Source organism: Salmo salar, chromosome 03, assembly GCF_965601325.2.
Source record: "Salmo salar chromosome 03, fSalSal1, whole genome shotgun sequence".
Taxonomy (NCBI): Eukaryota; Metazoa; Chordata; class Actinopteri; order Salmoniformes; family Salmonidae; genus Salmo; species Salmo salar.
This window is the reverse complement of record NC_138293.1, coordinates 56,813,430-56,838,375: the sequence shown is the minus strand read 5'-3', so window position 1 is coordinate 56,838,375 and position 24,946 is coordinate 56,813,430. Positions and strand designations below refer to the sequence as shown.

The following is a 24,946-nucleotide window of genomic DNA, read 5'->3' as shown; positions in this document are numbered from 1 at the left end:
TTCGGATAGTGTCTTGAACGCACGAACAAAACGCGGATTATTTGGGACCAAACCAACATTTGTTATTGAAGTAGAAATCCTGGGAGTGCATTCTGACGAAGAACACCAAAGGTAATAACATTTTTCTTATAGTAAATCTGACTTTGGTGAGTGTTAAACTTGCTGGGTGTCTAAATAGCTAGCCCTGTGATGCCGGGCTATCGACTTAGAATATTGCAAAATGTGCTTTCACCGAAAAGCTATTTTAAAATCGGACATATCGAGTGCATAGAGGAGTTCTGTATCTATAATTCTTAAAATAATTGTTATGCTTTTTGTGAACGTTTATCATGAGTAATTTAGTAAATGTTTAGTAAATTCACCGGACGTTTGCGGGGGGTATGCTAGTTCTGAACGTCACATGCTAATGTAAAAAGCTGGTTTTTGATATAAATATGAACTTGATTGAACAAAACATGCATGTATTGTATAACATAATGTCCTAGGTGTGTCATCTGATGAAGATCATCAAAGGTTAGTGCTGCATTTAGCTGTGGTTTGGGTTTATGTGACATTATATGCTAGCTTGAAAAATGGGTGTCTGATTATTTCTGGCTGGGTACTCTGCTGACATAATCTAATGTTTTGCTTTCTTTGTAAAGCCTTTTTGAAATCGGACAGTGTGGTTAGATTTTTTGTATTATTTTTTGTATTATTTAGATTAACGAGAGTAGTCATAGTCATATGTTTGAGAAATTGAAGTAATAGCATTTCTAAGGTATTTGAATAACGCGCCACAGGATTCCACTGGCTGTTACGTAGGTGGGACGATTTCGTCCCGCCGACCCTAGAGAGGTTAAAGCAACATTCACATGGAATTTCATTAATTTGGACATTTGCTCAGTACTTGAAGGGTAGTGGCCAGTAGTCAATAGATGTGTAAAGACAAAGTAATATCATGAAATCAAATTTTGTCTTAGCTTGTAACTTATAAAATATTTAATTTTATTTGATTTTGGATCACAGGTAAAATGCAGAAATTATATATACTTATTACTTAGCAAAAGGAGGTAGGGGGAGAGGGGGTTTCTTCAACTAAACCCATCTATTCACTCTCCCCACACCCACATCCCTCCATACATGTGCCATCTGTCAACTGTCAGTAAAAACCACACTTTAAGCAAATTTAAACATTGAATTAAACCAATTTAATCAAAGGGCAGTTGAATAAGAGTGAGCAAAGTTTAGTATGAGTGGGATAAAGTAGTTGATTGGGCTGCATGGGATTGGTGCCAACAGAAAAACAACTTACCCTAATGAGAGAGAGAGAGCGAGAGAGTGAGAGAGAGAGCGACTGGGGAAGTTCAGGGATCATTTAAATTCTGTGAGATGGATGCAATTTTAACACACAGGTTAAAAGTAAATAGCATAATGATGTGGACAACCATTCACAGGCAAACAATTTGAAAGTGTTTAGGGGTCAACTATAGGTAATACCACACAACATGAGAGAAATGGAGAGACACACCTTTAGAGCATCATGCCTAACAGGAAGTGTAAAGAAGAGGCTTTCATTGAAGGATGGGGAAGGAGAGGAGGTTCTCAGCTGAAATCCAAGAATTATGATATGTTCTGTCCAATTGTCCCTCAAACAGGCCTGCAGGTGCCATCAACCAGCCTACATACCATTTGTGAATGATGTCATGACTGTCCTGTGAGGATCCAAATAAGTCAGATCAGGTTTGCAATGAATGACTTCAACCAGACCCCCTCTCACCTGCAGGGGGGGGGGGGGGGGGGGACACGCCCAGTTGTAAATCAGCTCTCCCTCTCCAAATTCACCAAAGGAATGGGCCTTTGTTGTTTCAGAAGATTTTTCTAGCCGAAACTCTAACACGTTCAAAGGCAACTACTGGAACAATGTTTCTAACATAGAATGTGGGGAATGGTCAGAGGCGATCTAGAGAACACTAATGTCGTGTTGTTTGTTGTTTTGTGATGTCATTAAAAATGTTAACCTCTCTGGGCTAGGCGGGACGAATTCGTCCCACCTACGCAACAGCCAGTGTAATCCAGTGGCGCGATTTTCAAAAACCTTAAAAATCCTATTACTTCAATTTCTCAAACATATGACTATTTTACAGCTATTTAAAGACAAGACTCTCATTAATCTAACCACACTGTCCGATTTCAAAAAGGCTTTACAACGAAAGCAAAACATTAGATTATGTCAGCAGAGTACCAAGCCAGAAATAATCAGACACCCATTTTTCAAGCTAGCATATAATGTCACAAAAACCCAGAAGACAGCTAAATGCAGCACTAACCTTTGATGATCTTCATCAGATGACAACCCTAGGACATTATGTTATACAATACATGCATGTTTTGTTCAATCAAGTTCATATTTATATCAAAAAACAGCTTTTTACATTAGCATGTGACGTTCAGAACTAGCATACCCCCCGCAAACTTCCGGGGAATTTACTAACAATTTACTAAATTACTCACGATAAACGTTCACAAAAAGCATAACAAATATTTTAAGAATTATAGATACAGAACTCCTCTATGCACTCGATATGTCCGATTTTAAAATAGCTTTTTGCTGAAAGCACATTTTGCAATATTCTAAGTACATAGCCCAGCCATCACGGGCTAGCTATTTAGACACCCTGCAAGTTTAGCCTTCACCAAAATCAGATTTACTATTACAAAAGTTTGATTACCTTTTGTTGTCTTCGTCAGAATGCACTCCCAGGACTGCTACTTCAATAACAAATGTTGGTTTGGTCCAAAATAATCCATCGTTATATCCGAATAGCGGCGTTTTGTTCGTGCGTTCCAGAAACTATCCGAAATGGTAAATCAGGGTCGCGCGCATGGCGCATTTCTTGACAAAAAAATTCTAAATATTCCATTACCGTACTTCGAAGCATGTCAACCGCTGTTTAAAATCAATTTTTATGCAATTTTTTCGTAAAAAAACAATAATATTCCGACCGGGAATCTCCTTTTCGGTAAACAGAGGAAAAAACACAAAGACGGGGGCGGCCAGTGCACGCGCCTTAGCCCATTGTCCCCTGATCGGCCACTTGAGAAAGGCGATAATGTGTTTCAGCCTGGGGTTGGAATGACGACATTCAGGTTTTTCCCGGGCTCTGAGAGCCTATTGGAGCCGTGGGAAGTGTCACGTTACCGCAGAGATCCTAAGTTTTGGAAAGAGATGTCAAAGAAAGACAATAAATGGTCAGACAGGCCACTTCCTGTAAAGGAATCTCTCAGGTTTTGACCTGCCATTTGAGTTCTGTTATACTCACAGACAACATTCAAACAGTTTTAGAAACTTTGGAGTGTTTTCTATCCAAAGCCAATAATTATATGCATATTCTAGTTACTGGGCAGGAGTAGTAACCAGATTAAATCGGGTACGTTTTTTATCCAGCCGTGTCAATACTGCCCCCTAGCCCTAACAGGTTAAAGGAAATACTGTTACTTGGAAAGTATTCCCACTACGTGTACGAAGTTTCCATGCTATGCATTATGCATGAAATATGAAAGTGTTTTTGTTAAGAGAGGGACATGATTTTAGGAGCCATAAGAGATAATTGTTTTACATAAACTTTGCACAGTGACAAGTCACGCCCCTGAGTGAGGTCAGAGAGCGTGTCAGCCTGACGGAACAGCCCTTTTGAACAAACTGTATAAAATGATGGGTTAAGAATTAACATATCATACCAGAGAGACGTAGAGCTACAGCTCACGTTTAAAGTGGTTTGCACTCTGAATCTCAACACAAGGTAGAGATGATAAACTCACCTCCCGATCAATCACTGGTACGGCTGATTAGCTGTCCTAATTAAAGTATCTAGAAAAGCGAATTTAAGTAGGACCATTCTATTACTCTGCTCAAACCATCGGATTACACTACTCTCATCACACCACTGGGTACCAGCGACACGGCTGGCTAGCCTATCTTCAATGAAGCATCTTCCAGAGTGAATGGAAGTAGAATAAAATCTGTAGTTCTGTTCTGTTCAGTACTACACGACAAGTCACCGGATACCGGACGACTGCAGAGGAGAACAACAGTAGAAGAATTGTTGGAACCCCTTTTGGACAATCCAAGCCTTACAAGTGTGCCGCAAAAAGGCCCAACCCCCCTTTCCAAGGCAGCACGGTTCCGAGAGAGACACAGAGAACAGAGGAATTTCACAGAGAAATTACACGTAAATACACTCATGATTTCTTACTCCAAGCGGGCAGCGGTTTGTGTGCAAAGTATAGGAGTACTATAAGTGAGAGTAGTTTCAAAATTACCAACTTTAAGTGTCTCTGTCCTTCTCTCTCTCTCGCCCTCTCCATGTCTTTTGTAACAAGCAGCCATATTGTTGTCAGTCCACTAGGGACCTGATTTTAATGTATTAAGTGTGTATGTTTATCCTGTGTTACCATTTAGTTAGCTAGTAAATAAATAATTAAACCAATTTGTGTAGTATTGAATGATAAGTAAGGCTCGGGTTTTTGCAGATGCAAGGAGGTTATGACTGTTCAGAATGATGATATGATACGAGGTTATGATTAATAATTTGACTGTTTATAAATGTGATAGGTAAACACCTTTAGAGTTTAATTGGTAACTCTTTAAAGAACCACTCTCGTGGTGCCCCAGATTCTAATGAGTTAATTGTTACATGATTAATTTAATCGGGTAACAATTAAACATGTTTAGGTAATTAGATAAATAAGTCTTCAGAACGATGGTAAAGTCAAGTCATGAAATATTGGAGCCCCGTGCGAGGAATCTAAGACAAAATTAGGCCTTACTGTTGAATTCAGTCTATAGGAATGGTGAAGCAAATTATGTTATACACCAAAGAGCAGTAGGCAGGATTGTCATTGAGATTGTGTGCGTTTCCTTTCGACCCAGATAGCAGGGAAAGATTGTCAGGTGTACAACACCGGAGTCAAAGTGTCAGAGTGTGTAGGGTAAATTATTAATTTCCAGAGCTAGGACATAAGGGCAAGCCGATTAAGGACATTTGTGAAGATAAACTCAGCAAAAAATGAAACTTCCCTTTTTCAGGACCCAGTCTTTCAAAGATAATTCGTAAAAATCCAAATAACTTCACAGATCTTCATTGTAAAGAGTTTAAACACTGTTTCCCATGCTTGTTCAATGAACCATAATCAATTAATGAACATGCACCTGTGGAACGGTCGTTAAAACACTAACAGCTTACAGACGGTAGGCAATTAAGGTCACAGTTATGAAAACTTAGGACACTAAAGAGGCCTTTCTACTGACTCTGAAAAACACCAAAAGAAAGATGCCCAGGGTCCCTGCACATCTGAAAGTGCCTTAGGCATGCTGCAAGGAGGCATGAGGACTGCAGATGTGGCCAGGGCAATAAATTGCAATGTCCATACTGTAAGACGACTAAGACAGCACTACATGGAGACAGGACGGACAGCTGATCATTCTCGCAGTGGCAGACCACATGTAACAAAACTTGCACAGGATCGGTACATCCGAACATCCCACCTGCAGGACAGGTACAGGATGGCAACAACAACTGCCCGAGTTACACCAGGAATGCACAATCCCTCCATCAGTGCTCAGACTGTCTGCAATAGCCTGAGAGAGGCTGGACTGAGGGCTTGTAGGCCTGTTGTAAGGCAGGTCCTCACCAGACATCACTGGCAACAACGTTGCCTATGGGCACAAACCCACCGTCGCTGGACCAGACAGGACTGGAAAAAAGTGAAGAGGTGATGGTCGGATTCGCGTTTATCGTCGATGGAATGAGCGTTACACTGAGGCCTGTACTCTGGAGCGGGATCGATTTGGAGGTGGAGGGTCTGTCATGATCTGGAGCAGTGTGTCACAGCATCATCTGACTGAGCTTGTTGTCATTGCAGGCAATCTCAGCGCTGTGCGTTACAGGGAAGACATCCTCCTCCCTCATGTGGTACCCTTCCTGCAGGCTCATCCTGACATGACCCTCCAGCATGACAATGCCACCAGCCATACTGCTCGTTCTGTGTGTGATTTCCTGCAAGACAGGAATATCAGTGTTCTGCCATGGTCAGCGAAGAGCCCGAATCTCAATCCCATTGAGCACGTCTGGGACCTGTTGGATCGGAGGGTGAGGGCTAGAGCTATTCCCCACAGAAATGCCCGGGAACTTGCAGGTGCCTTGGTGGAAGAGTGGGGTAACATCTCACAGCAAGAACTGGCAAATCTGGTGCAGTCCATGAGGAGGAGATCCACTGCAGTACTTAATGCAGCTGGTGGCCACATCAGATACTGACTGTTACTTTTGATTTTGACCCCCCCTTTGTTCAGGGACACATTATTCCATTTATGTTAGTCACATGTCTCTGGAACTTGTTCAGTTTATGTGGCCAAGTAATTTGGCCAAGTGCATCTGTGCTCTCTGTTCAGTGCGCTCTCTGCTTAGCAGCGGTCTCTGCTATCATCAAATGTACTCATGCTAGCCACAAGTTCTGTCTGATCTCAAATGTCATGAAACGCAAATACAGGGATGGGTTTCTCTCTCTTTCATACAAACTTTGAGAAATAACGAGGAGCGCCCACAATGTGTTTTGTGCGGGGAAATGCTTAACGTTAGTAATGAGTCTTTCAAAATGAACAAATTAATAAAACGACACGTACTGACCAAACATACAGCATGATGGTAAACCCAGGGAGTTCTTTCAGAACAGGGCAGAATGCTTCAGGAAACAGTGCTTCGACAGTAGAAAAGTAAGTCAGCTAGCAAGGCATTGTAATTTTATAACAGGCGATGATAAACAGAAATAAGGGAGTACTTACTAACTCTCATGGTAGTAGATGTGAGTTTCGCTTTCAAACAATCCTGTGGCCTTGTAAGTTACACAGCTAATAGCTCAAATTAGCCAAAGCAAGCTAGCTAGCTACTTACTTAGTGCAACTCTAAGTAACAGTACAGATGAAGATGCAAAATGATCAGGCCTACTGCACATCTTACTGTAGAAATTATTGCTGAAAACTAGTCTTCGTTGGAACTGTTGCTGTTAAAATACAAGTAATAATTTGTATTCTGAACTGGAATAAACTGATTGATGCAAGATGCTTTTTGAGGCAAACACACTCACACAGTTCTGGGTTGCTCATCTACAGCAGGAAGCGGCCTCCTGCCTGACTGAGAAAGCAGTAGATGGTCTGATCCAGTTTGGCACCACATATCTATGCGAGTCTCAACTCTGTTTCTGTACTTGTTTTTTGAGTATGTCAGTCTCGTTGCTGAGTATGACCTCAGTGTTACACTGTCAGAAACTGAGCCCAGAATAGATATGCTTGTTGAAAACTTCAACCAGTCACACACCTCTCATTAGGACTGTGTGTGTGTATTCTGGTCTACATCTGTCTGATGTGTTCAATCAGTATTGTATTTACTGTATTGTATGTATTGTATTTTAAACAGTAACAGTTCCAACCTAGATTTTCTTTTAACAATAATTTGTACACTAAGATGTACAGTAGGCCTGATAATTCTTTATCTGCACTGTTACTTAGGGTTGCACTATCAAAAAGCCTGTGTGTGCGTTCTGTTACTCATCTGTGTGATGTGATCAATCAGTTTATTCCAGTTCAGAATGAAAATGATTTATTGTATTTTAACAGCAACAGTTCCAACCTAGACAGATATGTGTGTTTTTAATGGTGGAAAATAAACATGAATATATATTTATATGAATATTTAATTTAATTGTTATTTGTTTTTGTCTATATTGCATTTGTTTTCGGCATAAGGGCAATGAAATATACCGATATTTACATACTGTTGCATATTTTCCTAAGCTTGAGTCCCAGGAAAACACAACATTTCTAATTTGGGTCCCAGGCTGAAAAGGTTTAAGAACCCCTGCATTATAAGCTAATATAACAATCAGAGAAAAGCCATTCTCCTTTGTTTACAGCGGAAATCCCGCGCTTTGGGTGACGGAAGTACCGCTTTTGTTGGAATCCCGTGTGATTTCAGCTTTCAAGGGTAAATCACCTCTTGTGATAGAATCTGCACTTTTTTCTCACATCTGTAACAACTGGTTACACTTTATAATATCCAACCAATCTCAACTGATTGGATGTCATTGTCTCATTTGATTTAACAAGGAAGTTAAATTGCCGAACAAATATTTTTACCAGGTTGATCATTCAAATGATGACATCAGCAGCGATGCAAACCAAAACTATGCCATAAGCGAAAAAACTGCAGAAATTGAGATAAACAGTCTCCAAAATAAACCATCAGGCGCATGCCTTGTAAAGGTTATCTCCAGTTTAGCCCTGAAGTATGGGCAAAGGAGAGATTGACATTGGTCCAGTACCGCAGTAGAGACCCCAAAAAATGATACTGCTAGCCGAGGAACTGCGTTTGAGAACGAAACAATTAAAAGAAATGGCAAAAACTTATGATGACGACCGAGCACAAACTCTTGAACAAAATCGTCTTCTACAGGAACTACTCAATTTAGCCAAAAATAAATAGGACAAAGTCCACACCAAACTAGATAAATCTGCAGACCAAAGACGATCAGTTAATGAACACAATGACCAAGTTGGATGACAAAACTCCTATGCAGCAGAATACCACTCTTAGATACCACCTGGAGGAACTCCAGAACAGTCATGCGCTACAGCGTGACTAACGAACAAAGCAACCAAGCTCGCAACTGGACCTCGGTACACAAAAGAGAGAAGACGACAGAAGGTTTCAGACCTTACCTCTCTCAGGTGTCCCTCAGTCTTTTCCTCTTGGCCATCCAGCACAGAGTAATATGGCGCCTCCGCGCCAACAAAGCCAAAGCTTGGCTTCTCCTCTTGGCCTTTCGGCCCAAAATTTCCCACAGGATGAAGCCAACCCTTTCCACGCACTTGACACGGAATGCCTTGACAAAATCGTCAAAAACTTCTGCACCTTTGACCCCGTTCCAGGGAAGCCAAACGACACGGATGTTCTTAGCAGACATAGAGGACGCCTTGGATGGCTACCCTAACGCTATGGGTACTGACAGGCTTTACCTGTTAAAGCGAACGTTGACTATTGTGACGCACAAGGTAAACAACATCGCAATAGCCAATTCCACTCAAACTCTGATAAGTTGATCTGTTTTCACCATGAACACAAATGACACATCACGCTGTTCCCAACAATCACTCAACTTTGTGGGGAATATGACCACAGAGTGCAACTCTGAGGGTCGCTGCCTGGAAACAGTCCTGGAGGACTACTTAAACTGTGATGTGCTAATTGATTTGGGCTCGACAATATCGCTCATCTCTCAAACATTGTTCAATCATCTCAAAAGGGCTTTGAACCCAGCTAAATGTTGGTTAAAAATGGAACGATGCGACACTAAACTTCGAGGCTTCACTGAGACTACCTCGCCTCTCACAATGGGGCTCATGCTGAAATTACACTTCCAAGACCTATTGCTTGTTCACCCTGTGTATGTTACCAGCCTCGACACTGAACACCTGCTACTTGGAGCAGACTTGATGGATCGTTTGATCCCACTAATGGATTGGAAAAACATCCAAGTATGGTCACAAGTAACTGTGCCGTCTCCACTTATTACACTCTCTTCTCCTAACGCTGGCTGTAACACAGTCACCCACAAGGAGTATCTGTCGACAGGACCCCTTGGGAAAAAGACGTTTCGACACCTCTTGATAAGAGAATTATCTAATAAGGGTAAATTAATCAATAATCCATCATTAATTAGTAGTTATGGAGCATGGATAATTAATAATTAATGTACTGAACGTTAGTCTCATAAAGGTCTAGTAGAGGCTGGAAAGGGAGAGAAATGTGTGTGTGTATTTAGAGATACCGGGAGTAGCCTTCAAGGTTCTCCTAACCTATGGGGAAAGGAACAGGCAGTGCTGGAACAGTGGTAGCAGGTCAAGGAAGAGATACTGTTCACCTACTGTCTGTGCGTATGTGTGTGCATAGGTTATCTACTTTTGGGTGTGGATGTGTGTGCGTATCGGAGAGAGAGGATAAAATGAACATCTTTGTTATTCGGACCTCAGAACGTTCTCATGAATAAAGACGAATGAAACTTTTGCAGAAAGATTAGTCCTTGCCTAATTATTTAACCCATTGTCTTACAAACCTTGGGAATTAGTCAAGGCTTATTGATTGTTGATTATTATCATTAAGATATAAAATTCCGTTATCACCTCTTGGTGCAGAATTTGACTCAAGCAGATATTACGATATCTCGTCACATTCAATCAGCAAACCAAATAGACTTATTTTCATGATTTCGAACCAGCAGTCTCTGTGAGTGAGCCACTTCCCTCCTCCTTGGAGACATGCGATGCTGTGGCTATGATGAACTTCTCTGGTCCTTCAGGTCACGACAGCCACTGAGCGTTTTGAAGCACAAACACCAGGACATTTGGTTGAAAGGTTACAGCCATTCTACTAACTATGCGGCTACTGACAACTCGTACAAAGGGCACAAACTTTTTGTTTGGGGTGGAAGGGGGGGGGGGGGGGGGGCTTACATGCAACACTGTATGAGGCCGTCCGATCAGGAAACATATCAAGTTGTAAACTTCCCCACGAAAACAGAGACCACAGTGGTCGTAAAAGAAGTCCAGTGGACTTTCCACCTCCCCCCACAAAATGGTAACAATAATCACTTCTTGCCATGTGTATTCTCAACTACAATGCAACTAGTAAAATGCTCTAATCATGTGTTCCGATAGGATAACATTTTGGGATAAATTGGTAGGGTAGCTGGCCCCCTTTGGTACCAGTACCAATGCCAGCAACAGTCAGTCCAGCCACAGTCCGTAAGAAGGTTAGAGACCTAATAATTTGAATTGCCCTTGATAACAGCGACAGATGAGGTAGTAGTCGCTCAGATTGCAACACGTGAGAGAGAATTTCCAAAACACTCTTCTGATGGTTAACACACATGCCGCTAATAAATAAAACCTTCCATTCAGGAGGAAAGTTATTAGAAGTCATGAACCATGATCAAACCGCATACGACTGGCTCAGCGCTTATAGTGTACTTCCGTTGTGAGGTTAGCTCCTCCGTGGATAACATAGTTATGAAATAGACTCCTTCATACCTATCGCCACTACAATGGTGTAAGACACATGGACTTTTAGTAAAACCACTACAGGTCCCTTTGGCATATGGCTTGAGGTCGGCACTGATTCTTACTGACACACGGTCATTGACATGGAAATTAAATGATGACATCAGACTCACTCTACCCAGGTTGCAGCCTACCAGGATACTTGGTTTTCTTGCCCTTGGCATGTGTACTTGTGCAAGCAGAAACACACATGCACAACAAAACATTTAATCAGGATTTATACTAGGATCACTTAAGGGTCTGAGCAAAATACCAGTCTTGGTAAAGTTGAAAATAGACCCTGAAGCCCCTTTGACTCTACAGCTACATTAATCACCAGTTTCTCTCCAGAGGTTCATAGATCATCCCTGTAGACTGTCTGAAGCTAGCGCCTTATAGCTGTAGACTTATCATGTAGTAATCAATTTAGGATTGTGCCCAAAGCAACACACCACTAAGTAGGATCGCCCTAGATATGACATTGGACAAAATGCCATGATAGAGTCATTTAGTCAAGACCGTGGACGTATATAGAGTCCAATTAGATTATTAAGGTGTGGTAACTATATTTTGTATATCTTTTTGTTCATGTTTTTATTCTTATTTTTTTATTTTTTTGACACATAGGAAGTGATACTGTCACAAACAAGTTCCCAATACAACCACCAGTTAGTGCCACAACGCCACTAATTTGGGGAAGAAATGTAATGATGTATTGCGTGCGTTATTAACGTCTGTCTAAGTTATTGCCCAGATCCACCAACCTGGACAACCGGACGTTGGGTCAAGAACAACGATCCAGAACATCCCATGGCCATGCTTGTGGGGGTCTGCAGCTTGCAGAAATCCTACATGTACAAAGTTTCCATCCTATGCATTATGCATGAAATATGAAAAATTATGAAAGTGTTTTTGTTAAGAGAGGGACATGATTTTAGGAGCCATAAGAGATAATTGTTTTGCATAAACTTTGCACAGTGACAAGTCCCGGCCCTGAGTGAGATCAGAGAGCGTGTCAGCCTGATGGAACCGCCCTTTTGAACAAACTGTACAAGTTTGTTCAAAAGTCTGTGAATATTCTATGAGGGGGTGTGTATGAACAAAACTAAAATCAAAAATTTGTTCAAATTTGATCCTATAAATAAGAAAACAAGTCAATTTCCGTTTCCCTTCTCCTTTTTGACTCAGAAATCAAAGTAACAAAATGGAAGTGGACACAATTAGACAAATTCCAATAAGATTCCTTCCCTATAAATTCCATCAATTAAATTAAAATTCCAGTAGGGTTTGGGTCAATTCCACAAAATCAATTCAATTCCTTCTCCCTATAATTTCCATCAATTTAATTCAAAATTCCATAACAGTTCTTCAATTTGGAGTCATTTTAAAACTACAATACCTAATTCATTATTCTGCTACAACAATTCACTCAATTCAATTGATCTCAAATACCAATTCTAATTCAATTCGATTCAAAACTACAATTCTTAATTCAATATTCTGCCACAACAATTCACATAATTACATTCCCTCTCTAGACCAATTAACTGAATTTAAATTCCTTCACTTCATTCAACTCAAGCCAAACTTAACCCAACCCTACCTCAACTCATGGCAGATTCCAAAGACAAACTTAAAACCTCTTAACTAAGAAAGAATATTCCTGGTGATCCTCGAAATGGCCCCTGAATTCTGAACATTTCAAGGATTTTGGGTGATTTGCTTAACATGTAAAATTTATAAAATAATACGGTAAGATGCTTTTCAAATTATAGCATACAAACATAAAGAAATAAAACATTGTCCTAAATATAACCCATCCAATTAGTGAATATCATAGATAAGTTAAAGTTGTTTAATATGAACAGCATGAAATAATGCAGAAAATGCTAAATAATCTATTCCACTCAGTAGTGGCTACTGTATTATTCCTTATTACGTTATACAGTTTATTCCCCAATTGGTTTTGGGACATTGTGGGGAACAAAGCTCCATGCTCTAAAAACAATTACAATAATCACCAAACCGTTTTTTAATGAGATTGTGAAACACCTAAAACACATTTCCTACACATTTTTAATATTCAAACAAAACCTTTTGTAACATACCCTTTGTATAACATTTGCGTATCATACTAAATGCTAAAGGTAGAGTGGAATTCCACTCTGCATAAAATTAATGAGAAGTTTATTAATTCAGGAGTTAAATTCACACTCTGCTGTAAAATATGTGGTAAAACATTCAAACACTCAAAACCACACCCCCATCATTATCATATTTCTAGGCATGCTTTATTGCAGGTAGATGTTTAGAATTGTTCGTTTCAATATCTGTGTTTTTTCATGCACATTGATTGATTAATCTAATTCTGATAAATACACTATATAGAAAAGTATGTGGACAGCCCTTCAAATTAGTGGATTTGTCTATTTTGGGTGTATTAAATCGAGCACACAGCCATGCAATCTCCGTAGACAAATATTGGTAGTGGAATGACCTTACTGAAGAGCTTAGTGACTTTCACTGTGGCACAGTCATAGGATGCTACCTTTCCAATAAGTCAGTTCGTCAAATTTCTGCCCTGCTAGAGGAGTTGGAGTGGTGTAAAGCTTGCTGCCATTGGACTCTGGAGCAGTGGAAACATGTTTTCTGGAGTGATGAATCACGCTTCACTGTCTGGCATTCCAACAGATTAATCTGGGTTTGGCGGATGCCAGGAGAATGCTACCTGCCCAAATGCATAGTGTAAAGTTTGGTGGAGGAGGAATAATGGTTTGTGGCTGTTTCTCATGGATCGGGCTAGGCTCCTTAGTTCCAGTGAAGGGAAATCCTACATTTACAGCATACAATGACATTCTAGACGTTTCTGTGCTTCCAACTTTGTGGCAACAGTTTGGGGAAGGCCCTTTCCTGTTTCAGCATGACAATGATCCCGAGCACAAAGCGAGTTCCATACAGAAATGGTTTGTCGAGATTGGTGTGGAAGAATTTGACTGGCCTGTACAGAGCCCTGACCTCATCCCCATCGAACACCTTTGGGATGAATTGGAACGCCAACTGCGAGCCAGTTTTAATCGCCCAACATCAGTGCCCGACCTCACGAATACTCTTGTGGCTGAATGGAAGCAAGTCCCTGCAGCAATGTTGCAAAGTCTAGTGGAAAGCCTTCCCAGAAGAGTGGAGGCTGTTATAGCAGCAAATGGGGGACCAACTCCATATTAATGCCCATGATTTTGGAACGAGATGTTCGACGAGCAGGTGTCCACATACTCTTGGTTATGTAGTGTAGATAAATAACATACAGAATACGTAATCTCAGCAGAACTTTTAGCACCTTTGCTTTTAACTTCAAACTCTGACACCCTCTGGTGGCATTTTCTAAATGAGGCATTATATTTTATACTACCCTCTAAGTAATTTTTGGTTTCAAAACTGTAAGTCCTAAAACACATGCTTAGTACTGTTAGAAAGGTAAGAACTGTGGGATTCTGATAAAGGTATGTGTGTACTACAGAGCCTGAGATACAGCAGGCCAAGATACAACAGGGGAGGGTTCCCCCAATTGTCCCCATGATAGGAAGAGATTTGAAAGGTTTCAAATAAAAAACGATGAAAAAACACATATGGAATCATGTAGTAACCAAAAAAGTGTTAAATACATTTTGAGATTCTTCAAAGTAGCCACCCTTTGCCTTGATGACAGCTTTGCACACTCTTGGCATTCTCTCAACCAGCTTCATGAGGTACTCACCTGGAAGGCATTTCAATTAACCTGTTAGGGCTAGGGGGCAGTATTGACACGGCTGGATAAAAAACATACCCGATTTAATCTGGTTACCACTCCTACCCAGTAACTAGAATATGCATATACTTATTACATATGGATAGAAAACACCCTAAAGTTTCTAAAACTGTTTGAATGGTGTCTGTGAGTATAACAGAACTCAAATGGCAGGTCAAAACCTGAGAGATTCCTTTACAGGAAGTGGCCTGTCTGTCTGTTTTGCTTTCGTTGTAAAGCCTTTTTGAAATCGGACAGTGTGGTTAGATTAACGAGAGTCTTGTCTTTAAATAGCTGTAAAATAGTCATATGTTTGAGAAATTGAAGTAATAGGATTTTTAAGGTTTTGAAAATCGCGCCACAGGCTTCAAGTGGCTGTTACGTAGGTGGGACGAATTCGTCCCGCCTAGCCCATAGAGGTTAACCTCTTACATCTAGAAGTTCCGCTAGCTAGCGGAACACCTGCTCCAATATCCAATGATAGGCGTGGCGCGAATTACAAATTCCTCAAAAATACAAAAACTTCAATTTTTCAAACATATGACTATTTCACAGCATTTTAAAGACAAGACTCTCCTTTATCTAACCACACTGTCCGATTTCAAAAAGGCTTTACAGCGAAAGCAAAACATTAGATTATGTCAGCAGAGTACCAAGCCAGAAATAATCAGACACCCATTTTTCAAGCTAGCATATAATGTCACAAAAACCCAGAAGACAGCTAAATGCAGCACTAACCTTTGATGATCTTCATCAGATGACACACCTAGGACATTATGTTATACAATACATGCATGTTTTGTTCAATCAAGTTCATATTTATATCAAAAAACAGCTTTTTACATTAGCATGTGACGTTCAGAACTAGCATACCCCCCGCAAACTTCCGGGGAATTTGCTAACAATTGACTAAATTACTCACGATAAATGTTCACAAAAAGCATAACAATTATTTTAAGAATTATAGATACAGAACTCCTCTATGCACTCGATATGTCCGATTTTAAAATAGCTTTTTGGTGAAAGCACATTTTGCAATATTCTAAGTACATAGCCCAGCCATCACGGGCTAGCTATTTAGACACCCGGCAAGTTTAGCACTCACCAATATCAGATTTACTATTATAAAAGTTTGATTACCTTTTGTTGTCTTCGTCAGAATGCACTCCCAGGACTGCTACTTCAATAACAAATGTTGGTTTGGTCCAAAATAATCCATCGTTATATCCGAATAGCGGCGTTTTGTTTGTACGTCCCAGACACTATCCGAAATGGTAAATCAGGGTCGTGCGCATGGCGCAATTCGTGACAAAAAAATCTAAATATTCCATTACCGTACTTCGAAGCATGTCAACCGCTGTTTAAAATCCATTTTTATGCCATTTTTCTCGTAAAAAAGCGATAATATTCCGACCGGGAATGTCCATTTAGCTAAACAGAGGAAAGAAAACAAAGCTTTCGGTCGACGCGGGCACGAGCCTGAGTCTCACAGTACTGTAACCAGCCACTTCCCAAACGCGCTACTTTTTTTCAGCCAGAGCCTGCAAAGCCACGATTCAGTATTTTGCCGCCTTCTGAGAACCTATGGCAGCCGTAGGAAGTGTCACGGGACAGCTAAGATCCTCACTCTTCAATAAACAGAGACAAGAAGAACGACACCTTGTCAGACAGGCCACTTCCTGCATGAAATCTTCTCAGGTTTTTGCCTGCCATATGAGTTCTGTTATACTCACAGACACCATTCAAACAGTTTTAGAAACTTTAGGGTGTTGCCAATAATTATATGCATATTCTAGTTACTGGGCAGGAGTAGTAACCAGATTAAATCGGGTACGTTTTTTATCCAGCCGTGAAAATACTGCCCCCTAGCCATAACAGGTTAACAGTTGTGCCTTGTTAATTTGTGGAATTTCTTTCCTTAATGCGTTTGAGTCAATCAGTTGTGTTGTGACAAGGTAGGGTGGAATACAGAATATAGCCCTATTTGGTAAAAGGCTTTTAGAACATTTTCCACATTTATTTCAAATAAAAACCTGAAATACGACATTTACATAAGTATTCAGACCCTTTACTCAGTACTTTGTTGAAGCACCTTTGGCAGCAATTACAGCCTCGAGTCTTCTTGGGTATGACGCTACAAGCTTGGCACACCTGTATTTGGGGAGTTTCTCCCATTCTTCTCTGCAGATCCTCTCAAGCTCTGCCAGGTTGGAGGGGGAGCGTTGCTGCACAGCTATTTTCAGGTCTCTCTAGAGATGTTAAATCGGTTTCAAGTCCGGGCTCTGGCTGGGCCTCTCAAGGACATTCAGAGACTTGCCCCGAAGCCACTCCTGTGTGCTTAGGTTCGTTGTCCTGTTGGAAGGTGAACCTTTGCCCCAGTCTGATGTCCTGAGCACTCTGGAGCAGGGTGTTTTCATCGTGGATCTCTCTGTACTTTGCTCCGTTAATTTTTCCCTCGGTCCTGACTAGTCTCCCAGTCCCTGCCACTGAAAAACGTCCCCACAGCATGATGCTGCCACCACCATGCTTCGCCGTAGGGATGGTGCCAGGTTTCCTCCAGACATGACACTTGGCATTCAGGCCAAAGAGTTCAGTCTTGGTTTCATCAGACCAGAAAATCTTGTCTCATGGTCAGAGAGTCTTTTAGGTGCCTTTTGGCAAACTCCAAGCGGGCTGTCATGTGCCTTTTACTGAGGAGTGGCTTCCGCCTGGCCAATCTTCCATAAAGGCCTAATTGGTGGAGTGCTGTAGAGATGGTTGTCCTTCTGAAAGGTTCTCCCATGTCCACAGAGGAACTCTAGAGCTCTGTCAGAGTGGCCATCAGGTTCTTGTTCCCTTCCATGACCAAGGCCCATCTCCCCCGATTGCTCAGTTTGGCCGGGTGGCCAGCTCTAGGAAGAGTCTGGGTGGTTCCAAACTTCTTCCATTTAAGAATGATGGAGGCCACTGTGTTCTTGGGGACCTTCAATGCTGCAGGCTTTTGTTGGTACACTTCTCCAGATCTGTGCCTCAACACAATCCTGTCTCGGATATCTACGGACAATTCCTTAGACCTCATGGCTTGGTTTTTGCTCTGACATGCACTGTCAACTGTGGGATCTTGTATTGACAGGTGTGTGCCTTTCCAAATCATGTCCAATCAATTGAATTTACAACAGGTGGACTCCAATCAAGTTGTAGAAACATCTCAAGCATTGTCAATGGCAACAGGATGCACCTGAGCTCAATAATTTTGAGTCTCATAGCAAAGGGTCTGAATACTTAAGTAAAAAAAATATTTTGGTTTTTAATTTTTAATAAATTTGCAAAAACGTATAAACACCTGTTTTCACTTTGTCATTATGGGGTATTGTGTGTAGACTGATGAGACATTAAATAAAATATATTTTAGAATGAGGCTGTAACGTAACAAACTGTGGAAAATGTAAAGGCGTCTGAATACTTTACGAATGCACTGTATCCATTGATGCAAATACATCCGCTGTCTGATTTTCAGTTTGTTCACTAGATAGCAGTAGGAGGTCACATGATGTCTCCGGAAGTTCTTATTTGCAGGTGTCTGAGAGGATAGAACGGGGTCAGGTCAGTCGGTGTTGAGCAACTGGGAAAAGGCTGCAGACAATGGGGGAACCACAGGAACTTCTGTCATGAGTGTGGGGATGCACTGACTCTAACTAAGCTGGGGGACACATCCTTCTGTTTTGAATGTGTGGAATGGAAGAGGAAAAAGAAGGTGTTGAAGAGGTTGAGTTTGAATTTGATAGAGATGGGGTGTCAAAGAAGACTGGTGGCAAGTATAGAGTAAGAAGTACCCCAAACCTAGTCCTGGAAGTGAATGAGGGTGATTTAATGGAGATGGAAAGTGTGGCGAAGAGCTCTGAGTCCGAGCCTTGCATTGATGGACATGATAAAGAAGAATCTGGTCCATTTACTTTTTTTATGGATTCTTGCCTTTTGGCAGATCTATTTATGGTTTCAGAATGGGTGGGTAAGGAGTTGGGTGCAGCTGAATCAGTGAGGGTAACTCATAGTGGACTTGTGATATTTGTTTGTGTTTCTTCTGCCCAGAAGGAGCTGGCGCTCCGTGTCACCTAACTTCGGTAAAGATCTGTTTCTTGCTTTGCTTTTAGGAACAGAGCGCCAGTGAAAAGAGTGATCTCTGGGGTAGCGTAAAGTGCAGAGGTGAAGCAATTGAAGTTGAAGATTCCCGGTGTGTGTGTAACGCCCACCATTTGGTGTGACGCAGACCTGGAGGTGAGCATGGTGAAACAGAGGAGTCACTGTCAGGCCTTTTGAGTTTTGAGTCAGTCTTTACCTGACAAGGTCATGATAGGATATATCAGTTATCCTGTTAGAGCTTTTGTGTCGAACCCACTGCAGTGTTTCAGGTGCCATGTTTATGGTCATGTTGCAGTAGTGTGTAGGAGGGAGATTCCAAGATGTGGGAAGTGTGCAGGAGGGCATGGGACAGAGGAGTGTGTAGTGTAGTGGTGGCAGTAGCAGAGAAGTGCTTGGGTGTACAAAATTTGACTTCAGAAGAGTTACAGGGTGTTGAGTGGTGGTGTTCTGTCCTCCCAGACCATAGGGTTAAATAGTGGAATGGGGTAGTGGGTTTTAAATGAGTATATGGTTAGTCCCTTTTTCACATTTTGTATCACAAAGTATGATGGATATATACCCCAGTCTAGTTGGTGGCGGTAATGCAACATATATTGGATGCCAACCACCATTAAACCTCACAGAAGAAGACGTCTTTTTGCCACTTGAAACCAGTTGCGTCTGGTTTGGATAGTGAGTCACAACGGATTTTCAAGCCTGGCATCTTAAAATGACCTTAGCCATCAAGTTATGGAGTAAAAAAAAAGACACAGACAGGTGAGGACACTTCAAACTCCCATTCCCTTTTCCTATTGTAAATTATGAACTAGATCAACGGCACGTGGAGGATGCATACAAGGGAATGTGGATGGAGAAGGAGAAGGATTGTATGCAGCCACATTATTTGTGAGGCCCTGCTGATATGGTTGAATTGCAAGGTCAAGCACACTTTCTGCGGATCATTGTGACGCGTTTCTAGGAGGATGGCTAAAAACAGAGGTTAACAAAGGTGCACATGGGTAACAGTGAGTAAGGTCATACAAAGGCAAATGGCAGGTCATTCCCTACATAGTGCACTACTTTTGACCAGAGCCCTATGAGAAATAGGGTGCCATTTGGGACACAGGACACAGCCCATGACTGCGGAGTCATACGAGGGGGAATACACAGGGGAAGGGCTAAAGAGGAACGAGGAAATTATTATCTGAAGAGAAACAGGTTGCATCCCAAATGGCACACTATTCCCTGTATGGTGCACTACTTTTGACCAAAGTAGTGCACCAAATAGGGAATAGGGTGCCATTTGGGTCAAAGAAAGCTGTCTGAGAGAAGTGGTGCAAAGAGATCCATGTGTTTTCTGTTCCCAGGCAGCAGTGAGAGCACACCTATTTGACATCACAAAGGCATAGGTGACAGAGACAGAGGCACAGACATCATTATCATCCATGCCACAACAGGTGTAAGAGCATGAACATGCATGAGAGAGAAGTGTAAGGGGAGAGACTCAAAGAGAGGGAAAGACTGAAGGTGAGACGAGGCTGAAAGCATGACAACGGTAAGGTCCTACATTGACTTTGGGGAAAACATTCTGTTTTGATGGGGCAACATACAAATTAGCATTAAGGATACATCTAATTGAGGGTGCAATCCATAACCTAACCCTAACCAGAGTGACCGTTTTCTCTGGCCTTACAAATAACAGTGGCTTTTAGAGGATAATATGAAATTAAAATCTAATGAAACAATAAAAGGATTGTAAAATCATGTAAAATGGTTTAGATTATGAAGACGTAAGCCACTACAATATGCCAACCTCATGTACAGCAGCCAAAACCTGCAGTGCCAAAATACCTATGACGTACAGAGTTGCATAATCGAAATGCCACAGACACAAAAGAAGAGGTTAGTCCCGTAAAGGCGAAAGAAAGAAACCGGTCAAACCAGTGATATATTCATTATCTGAACTTAGCACATGTCAAAGCAATTTGATGGCTTTGACATATTTGACAATTTGCACATTAAAAGCAGGCTTTTCAACATAATATGCAGTCAGAGAGACAGTAGTAGTTAGAAAGATTGATTGTTTTCTACAACTATCTAAAAGACCAGTCAGTAACATAAATGTTTAGCAAGATATGTTTTGGGTGTCATGTTACTGATAATCTGACAGTGGTGATTGCCAAAGTCAAGTGCTTTTGAGAGACAGGAACTCTCAGGGCCGGTTTCCCAGACCCAGAGAAGTTGCTTTTAATATCCTTCTTAGTCCAAGAGTAGGCTTAATGTGGGTCAGCCAGGAAAACATCCTTCGGTTACTCTCAACAAACTATCTGCCAACAATAAAAATATATCGCCCTACCATTTCCAAAAAGGAATGTTGTGAAAATGATATGGTCGGATATCCTATTCATTGGTTGGCTGTTGTGTCATCATTAAAACAGCGCCAACTTTCAGTGTGAAACTAAAGCCTTAACCCAACACCATGGCTAAAAGTATTTGTCATTGCTCATAGTTAGATGTATCTTGTATTTATGAGTCTTGGATGTTCCTCACACAGTAGACTTGATATCAGGGGGAAAGTGCAACATTTCAAAACAAAGCTCTCACTGATGATTTGTCATGTAAAAAGACAAGCGAGAGTTTGCAGTGATTTGATGTTGTGGTTTCCCATCATTCTGCCCCCAGCCTCCTATACCCCCCAGGAAGTCATTCTTGGTGAAGTCGTCCACGGTCATCGGGTCCTATGACCTCCCATCCTTACAGGAGGATTCAGACAACCAAGAGGAAAACGCATCAACGGTAAGGATGATGCCAGAAGGAAAGTTTTTCAAATGCTTATTTGACAGTGTTACATTTTTGAATTGCGTTTGATAGAATTATAGGGACAATGGAAGCCCATAGAATAGCCAGACACCAGGGGCTGCAAGGTCAAAATAGGACAGCACTAACCTTTTCCCAAGGCTCAATTGCTATGACAGCATTAAAAAGGTATGATTCAAAGACATGAAGAAATGCACCTTATACTGTCGTATGCAGGAGACCTGGGTTTCAAAACTCTGGTTGGTCACAATAGCTACATTATCATTTCATTAATCCTAATTGGCTGTAACAGTAAAGTACTTATTATTCATATAATAATAATAATTTTGGGGGGTGCTAATATTTGTCCTGTTACACAAAAGTACGTAATGGAAATGTTTAAACATTTTTGTTGCATGTCCCAACTTCCTCTGAGACACCCGCAGGGAGTAGGGTCACCATTGTACAAAGCCCCTGCAGCAATTAGAGTTAAGAGCATTGCTCAAGGGCAGTACGACATAATTTTTTTATTTTTGTTTTACCTTTAGGTATTCAAACCAGCAAACTTTCAGTTACTGGCCCAACGCTCTATGACACCACAACAGTCTATATACTGTTTAACTGCACATAATTGTGACTTTGTGATTTGTATCTCAGCCAAGTCTAACAGGAAGAAGCCAATCTGTGTACAAAATCTAGACTCAGCCGGCATTACCCCGGTGTATGTCCCACTCAGAGCCCCTGGACAAGAGACAGAACCCAGGCCTCTCCCCCAGCTATGGCAATGTGATGGATACCCAGCTGAGTCAACAACACTCTCTTTTCTTGTGTTTCATTATATCTAGGTTCTTCTAATCCGTTTTCCTGTCAGAACCAGCATAGGAGATGCACTCACTGCTGTGCAGAGGCCCGGGGCCTCTTCCTATTTTTCCCCTCTCATCCTACCCTTTCTAGTCTGGCTCACTGTGTTTTGCAGTTAATCTTCCAATTATTGTTGCTAAATGGTTGATTAACTGTTTTGACAGACCTCCAATCAGACTGGTTCCCTAACGGACTATCAGAGCCCCAGTTTGAGCCACCGTCCTGTTCGCCGCCCTCCAGTGCCTCCCAAGACCTATGGCACTCTTCTGAGCCCCTCTCCAACTGCAAGCAGGGACTATAACAATGTTGATAGATCTAAACTTGGAATGACTGACAAGGTAAACCAAGAGAACCACTGAATAAGCCAGTATATTGTGTATACAGTAAGATAGTTTGAATAAAACAAATCAACCCACTACTCTTCTCTTGGTTTAACACAGGCCTTAGATGTGTATGGCAAAAATAAGCCCTCCCCTCCTCCTCTCCCATGGCCTGTGAGACCCCCTCGGTCCCCCATGATGTCCCGCTCCTCTTCAGAGTATGAGTGGACTCTACCTGAAATACACCTATTACAACCTCAGGTGAGAGAGAGTACTTCATATTCGTTGCAAAGAAGAAAACTGTCAATAAGATATCTTTACTTTCTATGTACTGGTATAGGATTCCATGGAACGAAAGCACAGTCAGTCCCCTCGCCCTGTTCGACCCCCAGCTCGACCCAAATCTGAAACCCTGCCCTTGTATGGGGGCTATGACGTCAATAGATCCCAAAGTCAGATGGTAAGCACCACTCATTATTAGCATCACTCAAGTAACTTTTTAGGCCCTTATATCAATTCACAACTAACATCGCTTCTGGGGTTTTTCATGTTCAATAGCCCTCAAACACAGACAATAAGAGGTCGCCTCACCCTTCACGGCCCCCACCACGGCCAGGAGGGCCCCCCTCCCACACCCTGTCCCGTTCCCCCTCAGGGATTGAAACAACGGCCACACATCTCCAACCCCGGCTGCAGGTGAGAGCAGTACATGCCCCTGTCTCCAACTGGTGCTGACAGAAGCACAAACACATACATACATGTAACAGTTCAAAGGATATAGTACAACATTTATTTACTGTGATATGCTTTCATTGCTTTCATCTGAGGTGAAACAGATACTGTACGTGTGTCACAGAGAAGTGTTCACAATGAAATATGTGAAATCTCTATTTATGTTCCTTCCTTCCTGAAACTCAAAAAGTCCCCTTATGGTTATGAAATGTACGTGTCTTGTTGATTTGTTGTTATTTTTCACATGTGAAAATGTGTTTTTGGAACACTTCACCTGTGACATTTCATAAGTGAAATCATATGCAAGTGAAATTTCAACTGTGAAATCATTTGCAAACATTTGCAAACATTTGCAAACCATGTTTACACATGTTGTCACGTGTTTAGTTTCATGTTATTACATGTTGTCACATTAACTTAACCACTTGATCACGTGAAATTCTGGTCGTTTTTCCATAAGGGTGAGGACCATGATAGGATGTTTGTAAGACATTTGTTTTACAAGTCGTCAGGATGTCACGATGGTCCCAAACTGTCCCAAACCATTATAATAAAGTAATGATATGGTGGTTTGAAAGTAAGTGGTACGCTGTTGAGCTGAAACATGACTCCACCTGGGATTTGAACTCACAACCTCTGGATTTGAGGTGCACTGATCTTTCTGCTGCCCCATCATGTCTGTAGCATTGCCCTTCACATTAATTACTTATAATAAGTCTCTGCACTTAGCAAAAGAGTGCCATTTGACCGGCTATTTTAGTTAATCTGACTATTGTCTCATTGATTTAATTTATTTCTCTCAACAATGAGGTTTTACTGTTGTCTAATGTTCGTGGGGCATATTATGGTGTTTAATGTTACTCCGGAATCACTATGCTAAATATAATAGTTTATATTGAGTGTATTATACAAAGCTGAGATTTACTTTGAAATCCAAAATGTAGTAATGCAGGTGAAATCAGTTATTGACACAGATGTGGTGGAGTAGCATAAAGACCGGAATGCCGTGAACCAAGAGGTGTGAGTTCAAATCCCAGATGAGGACAGGCTGAATAATAATTACAGAAAAATACGAAAATGGATGCACTCACTACTGTAAGTTGCTCTGCATAAAAGTGACTACTAAATGACTAAATTATAAATCAACATACACAATGTGTGTCAAAGAAGTAAGTTGAAAATCACTGTGTGTGTATCATAATGACTAATTTTGGTTTTCACAAAAAGGAGATC

At 41.3% G+C, this 24,946-nt stretch overlaps 1 protein-coding gene across 3 annotated transcripts in view; it reads left to right on the top strand.

The window, feature by feature from the left end:
* LOC106600888 (uncharacterized) overlaps positions 1–24,946 on the top strand; it is a 35,221-nt gene that overhangs the window by 2,414 nt on the left and 7,861 nt on the right. For 2 of the 3 annotated variants that reach the window (XM_045714960.2, XM_014192642.3), the window contains exons 1-7: positions 19,018–19,160; positions 20,372–20,559; positions 21,687–21,800; positions 22,826–22,999; positions 23,102–23,242; positions 23,322–23,441; positions 23,540–23,677. In XM_045714960.2, the coding sequence (XP_045570916.1) occupies positions 20,551–20,559; positions 21,687–21,800; positions 22,826–22,999; positions 23,102–23,242; positions 23,322–23,441; positions 23,540–23,677 (696 nt within the window). In that variant the 5' untranslated portion in view covers positions 19,018–19,160; positions 20,372–20,550. Of the gene's footprint in view, positions 1–19,017; positions 19,161–20,371; positions 20,560–21,686; positions 21,801–22,825; positions 23,000–23,101; positions 23,243–23,321; positions 23,442–23,539; positions 23,678–24,946 lie in introns of those variants that run through there. The other variant, XM_014192647.3, reaches the window with a different exon arrangement.